This window comes from Acinonyx jubatus, chromosome E4 (assembly GCF_027475565.1).
Source record: "Acinonyx jubatus isolate Ajub_Pintada_27869175 chromosome E4, VMU_Ajub_asm_v1.0, whole genome shotgun sequence".
NCBI classification, from domain to species: domain Eukaryota; kingdom Metazoa; phylum Chordata; class Mammalia; order Carnivora; family Felidae; genus Acinonyx; species Acinonyx jubatus.
The window spans coordinates 47843962-47854048 of NC_069395.1; the positions used below are offsets into that span (position 1 = coordinate 47843962).

General features: G+C 46.6%; 1 protein-coding gene across 8 annotated transcripts in view; it reads left to right on the forward strand.

The window, feature by feature from the left end:
• Positions 1–10034, forward strand: part of ABL2 (ABL proto-oncogene 2, non-receptor tyrosine kinase) — a 111819-nt gene extending 101785 nt beyond the window's left edge. For 4 of the 8 annotated variants that reach the window (XM_027074320.2, XM_027074321.2, XM_015075516.3 and 1 more), the window contains 2 exons: positions 298–531; positions 841–10034. In XM_027074320.2, coding sequence (XP_026930121.2) covers positions 298–531; positions 841–2021 — 1415 coding nt within the window. In that variant the 3' untranslated portion in view covers positions 2022–10034. Of the gene's footprint in view, positions 1–297 lie in introns of all 8 variants that reach the window. The other 4 variants (XM_027074317.2, XM_027074318.2, XM_015075515.3 and 1 more) reach the window with 1 other exon arrangement.
• Positions 10035–10087: the final 53 nt, after the last annotated feature.

A 10087-nucleotide genomic window follows, 5' to 3' on the forward strand; every position in this document is an offset into this window, starting at 1 on the left:
AAAAACTGCTTCCCTGAGCCTGATAGTTGAGGCCAGGGTGTGCTATAAGCATTTAGAGAAAAGACGAATGCCGAGGTAGAAAGTAGGTTATTGCTTCCTATTTATTTCCCATGTTGTATTGGGAACACTCAGCAATGTGAAACGGTAACGTATTTATTAGTTTCCTCTGAGTCCTGCTAATACCTGATTTCTAATAGATGCCGACAGAACTCTTGCAATTAAATTAAACCTTAGTATTTCAAGTGTAATGGAGTCACTTTTTGTCTTGCACGTTAGTGATTGGCCATTTCTCTTCAGGGTTCGTTAGAGGTGCACAGGCCCCCAGTGGGTCCCCAGCACTGCCTCGAAAACAAAGAGACAAGTCACCCAGCAGCCTCTTGGAAGATGCCAAAGAGACATGCTTCACCAGGGATAGGAAGGGAGGCTTCTTCAGCTCCTTCATGAAAAAGAGAAATGCTCCCACACCCCCTAAACGCAGCAGCTCCTTCCGAGAAATGGAGAATCAACCCCACAAGAAATATGAACTCACGGGTAACTTCTCATCTGTTGCTTCTCTACAGCATGCTGATGGGTTCTCTTTCACTCCTGCCCAGCAAGAGGCGAATCTGGTGCCACCCAAGTGCTATGGGGGGAGCTTTGCACAGAGGAACCTGTGTAATGACGATGGCGGTGGGGGCGGGGGCAGCGGCACTGCTGGGGGTGGGTGGTCTGGCATCACAGGCTTCTTTACACCACGCTTAATCAAAAAGACACTGGGCTTACGAGCGGGTAAACCCACAGCCAGTGATGACACTTCCAAGCCTTTTCCAAGGTCAAACTCTACATCTTCCATGTCCTCAGGGCTTCCAGAGCAGGATAGGATGGCAATGACCCTTCCCAGGAACTGCCAGAGGTCCAAACTCCAGCTGGAAAGGACAGTGTCCACCTCTTCTCAGCCAGAAGAGAATGTGGACAGGGCCAATGACATGCTTCCAAAAAAATCAGAGGAAGGTGCTGCTCCAAGCAGGGAGAGACCAAAAGCCAAACTTTTGCCTAGAGGAGCCACAGCTCTTCCTCTCAGAACCCCCTCTGGGGATCCAGCCATTACAGAGAAGGACTCTCCGGGGGTGGGGGTGGCTGGAGTGGCAGCTGCCCCAAAGAGCAAGGAGAGGAATGGCGGAGCACGACTTGGCATGGCTGGAGTCCCAGAGGATGGCGAGCAGACAGGCTGGTCTTCCCCGGCCAAGGCTGCAGCAGCCCTCCCGACCACTCACAACCACAAAGTGCCAGTCCTCATATCACCCACTCTGAAGCACACTCCAGCTGACGTGCAGCTCATTGGCACAGACTCTCAGGGCAATAAATTCAAACTCTTATCTGAGCATCAGGTCACATCCTCTGGAGACAAGGACCGACCCCGACGGGTAAAACCAAAGTGTGCCCCACCCCCACCACCCGTGATGAGACTACTGCAGCATCCGTCCGTGTGCTCAGACCCCACGGAAGAGCCGACCGCCCCCGCTGCAGGACAGCCCACGTCAGAGACACCGGAAGGAGGGAAGAAGGCAGCTCCAGGGGCAGTGCCCGTCAGTGGGAAAGCTGGGAGGCCAGCGATGCCTCCGCCTCAAGTGCCTCTGCCCACCTCTTCCATCTCGCCGGCCAAAATGGCTAATGGCACAGCAGGTACTAAAGTGGCTCTGAGAAAAACCAAACAGGCGGCTGAGAAAATCTCAGCAGACAAAATCAGCAAGGAGGCCCTGCTGGAATGTGCCGACCTACTGTCCAGTGCAATCGCGGAACCCGTGCCCAACAGCCAGCTGGTGGACACCGGACACCAGCTGCTCGACTACTGCTCAGGCTATGTGGACTGCATCCCCCAGACTCGCAACAAATTCGCCTTCCGAGAGGCTGTGAGCAAACTGGAACTCAGCCTGCAGGAGCTGCAGGTGTCTTCAGCAGCTGCTGGCGTGCCCGGGGCAAACCCTGTCCTTAATAACTTATTGTCATGTGTACAGGAGATCAGTGACGTGGTGCAGAGGTAGCCACTGTTAGCCTAGTGGGAAGGTGCTCACATTTCTGAGGGGAGAGGGAGAGGGGCTTGTTTTCCTGTGTTCTTGTTTTCAGAGAATGAAAGACTGATACTTGAGTGTGTTTATGTGAAGTACCTCAGATCTCTGAGTTCTCACGTTTACAGGTTCATCTCAAAAATAACAAAAAGCAGACACATAGGACAGGGAAGTCGGGCGGGGGCGGAGCAGCGGCAGACGGGAGTGGAAGCTGCGCTGGTGCGTCAGGAGACGCGTGCGGGTCCCACCACGAAGAAACGAGTGACGGGCTGTTCCCGGCAAGGCCGCGGCACGGCGCCAACACGGTGGATTGGCTCTGGCTCTCGCTCTGCACCACACAGAGGGGAATGGACTTGGGGCCCCTGGAGGTACTAATGGCGATTCTGCTCCAGCTCACCTAATGAATCGGGTGGGACAGAAGAGAAAGTTGGGAATGTACCAAGAGAAGTTTCGCCGAGGCTGTTGGAAGCCGCTCTTTCCACAAGGTCACTGCTGGAGTAAGAGCTGCAGACCCGGGTGCTGGAGCCTGCTCCGGTCCCGTTTTCCATTGGTGCGTTAGTCGGGGCAGGAAGTAACAGATGCTAGGAAGTGGTCAGAGTGAGACCTCCTCCTCGTGGCTTCACACCAATGAGAAGTCACTTCTCCCAGTCCAGTATGTCACTTCCTCGTGGACCACGAGTGGCTTTCTGCTTGTTGGCGTCTGTCTATCAACAGCAGGCATAGGGGGCTCCTCAGTGGTTCTTCTCTGCTCTCTGCTGGGCGGGCCGTCTTCCTTCATCTCTGGCAGCATTCAGGGCATTAACCAGAGTTGGTTTTGAAAACAGCGGTCACCAGGTTCTCTTGGGAACCCTTTTCTGATACAGTGTCCCTGCACACCGACACCCCCGCCACGGGATTGAGCAGCTGTGTATTCCTTCTCCGGCTAAAATGCCAGGAGAGAGGTCTCTTCTTGGAATTCAACCGCCAGGGCCAGAGGTCTGTGACTGAACGGAGAGGTTGGCTTGGTCCCAGTGGCCGTTTCTCTGTACCTTTCTCCTTCCTTATCACCTTAGAGCCAGGCTAGGTAGAGAGCAGGAAGAAACAGGCTCTCACTCTGTGTGGATTTCTGGTGAATTACCCCAGATCGCTCTCATGTGCTTTTCTCCTTTCACATGCCCCCTCCCCCTCATTGTTGTGCTTGTTTATAAATATCATATTGGGACTATTCTTTGATATTTATTTTGTCATTTCACCTCTGTTTGAAGAATGCATAATTGAAGGGGCAGGTCATTCCCAGGAAACACTGATTAAATCCTAAAAATCTAGTGACTTAACCCTCCAATATGTTTTGCCCTTGAAAAATAGGCCTGTTCCTTCCCTATTCAGTTATAATCATGGAAGCTAATAGGATCGTATGGTACCGAACCTAATTGATTAGAGGTTAATATTCTTGATATCAGGTCTAATTTTAATTAACATTTCATTCTTGTTTTAGAGCTTTATGACCACCCCCCCCACCCACCCGCCCATGGAGAATAAATTTTTTTCCTCCTAAAGGAGTATTAACCTAGGAAGATAGGAATTGAACACTGATGAACTGTGAGTTCTCTTCCTAGCTATGCGATCTGTCCACTGTCAGGCCACAGCCCCGTCTCTTAATCTGTTAAGTGAAGGTAATGATACATCTTCTCAAGGGTGTTTTGCAAATAAGTATATAGCTATCCCCTGAGAGCCGCTTCAGTGCAGTGTCGTTAACGGTGAATGGTCTTTGATTCTCTTTGCTCAGTGGCAGATAATGGAAATTTAGAACTGCTAAGAGTATGCTAACTGGGCTAGAATATTAAGGAGGAAAAACTGTTTTGGACAGAGTTTGTCATCTTTGACTGAGGAGGAAGTTTAGTTTTCACTAGAAAGAAAGAAAACTTTGATTTTTACTATGGCTGCTCCAAAGGAGGCCCAGGCCACGAGAAGGCTAAGGAGGGAGGAGACAGTCCTGGGCCTCCCTGGCTGGCTTGCGTGAGCCCCTTCTGTGTGTTACCTGCAGGTGCAGCGCAGGCAACTGGTGATCTGGCTCATCTTCTTGTAGTGGCTGGATGTGAAGACAGGGTTCCCTGTGGCCTGGATGGAGGCCCACGGTCCCCCCACCTTTTTCGTCGCCACTCCCCTTCATCGGTCATTTCCACAAACTTGAAATTGTTTTAGCAATTAGCCTTTTAAGGGTGGGGCAGGGAAAGCTAAAACTTTAGAATATTATGCTGCTTTTTAAGTTTATCCGTCATTGTGGGATGCAAGTTGAGGGATTAATTATGTAGTTGTTTTTTCAGGGGATTTTTATTTTATTTTATTTTTTTAAAGCAGGGGGTCTTTCCTTGAGAGCTCTGAAAATAACCCTTGGAGGAACACTACTGAGTGTATGTAAGCTCCCCGGTTTCCTCACCGCAGAACAGTCTTGAGGGTGGGGACTGTGTCTTACTCAGGGGCAGCACCTGGCTCTGTCTTGCCTACGGTCGGTGCTCGACAAGTTCATGAAATGGATTGCTTTTTCCCAACACTGTCAGGAGTAGCATTAACTATTGTAGCACACCCCATCCACACGGTGCTTGAACTGTGTGACTTCAGGAGTTGTGGGCTCAGGGCTCAGGTTAAAGAGGCACTGTCAACTTACTATGAAAGTATAATTTAGATTTTGTTCCTCTTTCTAATTGAAAAGGACCAGGTTTTAAAAATAACCTTACATAAATTTAAAAGTTTCAGTTCACAGCAGAGAAAACTGCTTTTAGAAACTAAAAAACATTATCAAGTTTGAAAGCAAAGCAGGGGAGCGAGAGCCCTTCTTCAAGGTGTTGAAAACTTTCTAAAGTGGTTATATATATGCATACTTTTGGGCTGTCACAGCTTGGATCCTTTCATGTACAGATAATATGATTTCAGCTTAGATTTCTTACATTAAAACGCAGTGTTTTGTGTAGAATACATCTTGATTGTGCTTTACATGAAGTATTTTCTTAAAAGGCTTTGTGTAATATTAAAGTGTGTATATTTTCCTACAGACTTGCATTGTGAATTTCAGAGATCTAGCCTTAAAAAAGATTGGCCCTATGAAATTCATCCAGTGTTTTTCCAGATGACCGCTATACATTGACGTCATTATAGTAAGACCCTTTCCCAGCTCTAATTATGGGGGTTAAATTAGATTTTTTCTTACAATTCAATTGAAAATTGGCTAGTAAATAGTGCCCAGTTAATAAAACATGCTGACTGCTAAGGCACAGTCTGTGTTTATTTAACTAAAGTCATGGAGCTTTTGAGTTTTAAAGGATACAGTATAGATAGTGATTAAGAGTTGAGACTCTAAGCCAGTCTAGAAGGCAAGTCATTTAACCTTCCTGAGCCTTAGTTTCCACATTGGAAAACAGGGATAATAATAGTAACTACCTCAGGGTTGTTTGTAAGGATTAAATGAGATAATGTGTGTAAGATACTTAGCTTGAGTGCCTGGCACATAATGAGCACTCCATAAATGCTAACTGCTACTACTATTAACAAACATTTAGTCCAGTCGAGTCTTAGCCAGGGATGTGTGGCAAAATCCCTGGGATTTAAAAAAGATGCATTGGCTCACCCCAGATCAGAATTCCCAGTGGGGCGAGGTCTCAGCAAATGTGCTTTCCAAGAATCCCTTCGTGTGTCTCAGCATTGCCTGAACACGATCAGTACCCCAACTCTTTTCTTCATAGCTTAAGAAATTGGAAGAGAGGATGGTTAAGTTCTTTGCCCATTTTCTCAATTAATTAGTGACAGAGCCTAGGCTAGGGTTCAGGTCTCTTGACTTTCTGGTTGTGGGGTCTTTCCACCATTCCTGCTGCCTTGTGAGACACTGCAGAAAAAGTGGCTCAGATCGACAATCAGCTTGCACAGTGCTGCACACGTTCTAAAGCACACGCTCCTGGCACTCTCTGACCTTAAGGGGCTTGAATGTTTAGTAATGGCAACACTAGCAAAGCAGGCATTCAGTAGAGCTCAGTAATTTAAAAAATTATATGGGGTCGTTCTTTTGGACAGACCTCAGCAACACAGCAGTAGTCTGCACTTTGTAATAAATACCAACTTAAGTTTCAAAAAACCTAGTCCTACATTCCTTTTTCTTCAAAACAAAACAACTTTATTCCATATCATTTTAATGACTATGAGATAATGTATATGAAAGCACTTTGAGAAAAGTATCAAATGTAATTTAACTGTAAGGTTGTATTGTCTGTTTAGAAGATCAAACAGTCGGTTAGATGCTGATTGACTTAATAGGCTTTTACCTGTGGGGGACCTGAAAATGCAAATATATAAATAATCACCCCTATAACTTATCGCATTTGTAAATATGAAACTGCTAAATGAATTATGTGCAGGTATAGTGAGTGTTTTGCTAAAATTGTAGCTCAGTGCCGAATAATTTCAGAAAACTACGGACCAACTTTCTGGTTTAATTATACTCATTAAAAAGTAGTAATGTATACTCCAGAACAAAGCAGCTCTTCCGGGGACCTTGACTCAGGAAGAATTGAGGCCCTCTTATCTTTGAACATTTCTCCACTACATGTTCAGCCATTTAGCATCCTAAGTGTGGTGGAAGCAGACTCGTTACCTGTTGATGTTGACAGTGTCTTTTTTAACCCACGTCCAGTGTGGTTTTGTTGTTTTTGGGGGCTGGGTGGGGGTCGGGTGGGTGGGGGAAGGGTGGGGATCAGATGGCCGTAGAACCAGTGCACTTTGGGAATTAGTTTTCTAGGATTTCCTGCCAGTTAGAAATGAGCTTGATATTCATCTGTGTGTGGTTTTTCTTTTTCTTTTTTTCTTTTTTTTTTTTTTTTTTTTTTGTCTAAAATGAGTAAACACTACTCTCCTGTTAAATCATAAAATACCCAAGAGGAAATTCCATTGGTGGCCACTTTTGAGTTATAGGCACACTGCATTCTGACCTCTCCTGTTCCCTTCCAATTTTTGCTACTGACATCATTGTTACTATCAGGATAAGCCCCCACGAGTGTTCACATTGGGTTGACAGGGTTGTCTGCATTTTTATTCATAATGATTTTGAGGTTTCATCATCTTGTTTGGCATTAACTTGTTCTACCTGGATTTGGGGTCCATCTCTGTGTCCTAAGCATTTGTTTTCTTAAGTAGATGAGTCTCTGGATGTAAGTTTCTTATGAATTAATAGACCCCAGCTGTCTGTATCTCAGGCTCAGCTTCTGTCAAGCCAGAAGCTCAGTTCTTTTGTAAATGTCTGCTTCGGTTTGGAATGTGTGGGAGCAGGAAAGAAATAGGGCAAGGCACCTCCAAGGGAGCTGATACACTCTTCTGACAAAGGCAGGCAGGGGTGGCATCCGTACCTTCCGCATGACCACCCAGGAAATTGCTGCCTGCCATAGCCTCACTAGACAGGGGAGAGGCCGTGGGCTGGTTCTAAAACCTGTCCCGCTCTTAACAGTCAGGATATTTAAATCTTTTGGCTAGAGTTCCAGTTTTCAACTACCAGAATTGAAAAAAACACATGCAAGGCTTGCTTTTGGTGAGTGCCTGGATTAACCATTATTGTTACACCTGCTCTGTTGAAGCCGGAAGGTCACTGCCATTCCCTGCCGAGTAGTACCGGGAGGTGTGGGTGGATTTCAGGGCTGTGGACCCGGCCACTGTGCAGAGCATCTGCCCAGGTGACTGTCTTAGCTCCAGTCTCTCTCGTGTGAAGTTTACGCAATGTACAAAAAGAGGAGTTTCTGCTCTGGGGCTGCTGTTTTTCATGCCATACCTGAGGTGTGTGTTTCATGGTGAGATGACACGCGTAAGATGATACTGCCTTCATTTCTGACTCCGTGTCCTAGATCCAAAGGAGAGGAAGTTAGGGAGGGCTCCACCCTGGGATAACCAGGGTGGGAAGGTTGCATGCTCCTCCCTGGGTGAGGAGGCCCAGGCAGGTCATCTTGACTCTAGGCTGGCTTGGAGTGGGAGAGGTCACTCTGAGGATTGTGCTTTCAAAGATGGGTTTTGTGTGTTTTGCGGAGGAAAGACTCATAAGCTGGGCTGATGTTGCACGATTAGTGAGCTAGAACTGGTAGGTGGGTGGCGGTGGCTGAAAGCCCCACCAGCAGCCAGAGTCCCTGCCTGAGATGTTCTCTCCGTACCGGGCGCTGATGTGGCGGACTGCACTTTCTCTGTTCCGCTTGGTGAGCTGGGGGAAGGTTGCTGTAACTGGACCCTTCCTGCCCCCAAGCGCACTTCTTTGCTCCTGTGTACAATTATAAATTTGAAATTGTTTACCTCTCTCAGAAAAATTACATCCTTTAATTTTCCCATTGCCGAGTAATCTACAGTAGCAAGGCCCTGGTTAACAGCCCAAGGTCACAGATGGCGTGTGAACAGATCTAACCTGCAGACCATTTAAGGGAAAAGAGGGTGTCTGCTTTAAGTCACAAGTTCAGGCTCCACTTTGTCCTCAGACCACACCCCATATATCCTTCTGTGTTTGTTTTGTGAAATTCTCTGTTCATCATGTTACTCATAGGATCAAATTTCTGGGTCCTGCACGTTACTCCAGGCTACTGAGCTGTACACACAGGCCTTGAGGTCTTGGGAGCATTCCAGTTAACTCTTCAGGACATGGTGGAGGTGAACTGTCCAAAGCTAGCAGGTTTTAAGAAAGGAAATGGATGGTGTCGTTGGAGCTTGATTAGCTTTGTTTCTGAGCCTCCGGATACAAGTTTTAAACGTGAAATTAAGCCATTAAGTTCAACCATGAACTTCAGTTGGAGAACGGGACTTCTGACTAATAAAATTTTCACCTATAAGGATGGTTTTCATCAGCTGTAACAGCAGGAACACAGGTGTGCCGGATAAGTTTATTCTCGATTAAGAAGATACTGTAGGATCCTGCAGTGCTTTAGTGCCGTCCCTGGTGAGTCCCAGATACTGCTCTGCACAGTTCACAAGTACCATTCCATGCGTTGAGAGTGGCAAGGATGCCAAGAGACTGAGATGTTTCTGGCGGTTGAATGAAGGCCAGGTAAGCCAGCCTTCCTCCACTTTGACAAGCCGTTTTTCACTGTGGCCACTGTTCTTGGGATTCCGTTATGAGAAGTTTTCTGAGATCTGGAGAAATCACCTTGATTAGGGTGATTGTCTTTCAGAGAAATTAGGATTCAGACACTAGAAAGGACAATGAGGTACTCATCTCAGAGTTCATTAGGGCCTATGTTTGAAAACCCTCGTATCTCGGATCTATATAGAGGGTATGTGTTACGTCCACATTATGTACAGACCCCGTTGCCGTGCTGACAAAGGAGGGGAGTAGGTGAAAGAGGAGTTACTCAGATCTTTCCCTGTGGTGACTAGAAGCAGTGCCCTGGTTTGGTGTGTTTGCCGTGAACAGGCCGACCGAACTGTTCATGCATACTCAGAACTCCCCCCCCCCCCCGCCCCCATCTCCTGGGCGGACCCCACACTTCCTTTTTGCAATCTGATTCTGTAATGACTATCAGTGGAGGAACCCAGTGCTATGCTCGCTTGGCAAAGATAAGTTTGAACCTTTCACGGTGGTTGACAGAACTTTGTCCTACAAAATATGATTCAGAGTCTTTAAAACTTGTTTAACATTTATACCAAAGGTCACACCCTACAGGTATATGCGTGGTGGGTGCACAGAGAGGTCCGGAGGGCCTAGCGCTGTGTGCATTGCTGAGGGGACACAGTGAGACAATATGGGATTTAATTGAAAACACATCAATCATGGGTCACACTACCAGTGTTGTCAGGTATTTGTTCTTGTAATATATTTTCAGGTGTTTTGTTTTTCTAATTTAATTATCTCACCCTGTTGTCTGACTGTGAACTGCTAACAGTGTTAAACTTGATGTAAATAAATGAGGCCCTTGAAAGGGGAATGCTGTCTGCCTGTTGTCTCACAAGGCTTGCCAACTTGTGTTTTATTTTAAATAAAGGTTGCAATATTTTATTGGCAAAGTAGGCTTGTGATTGGAGTGTTTCTCCCACAATTTTACCTGAGCGGATCTGCG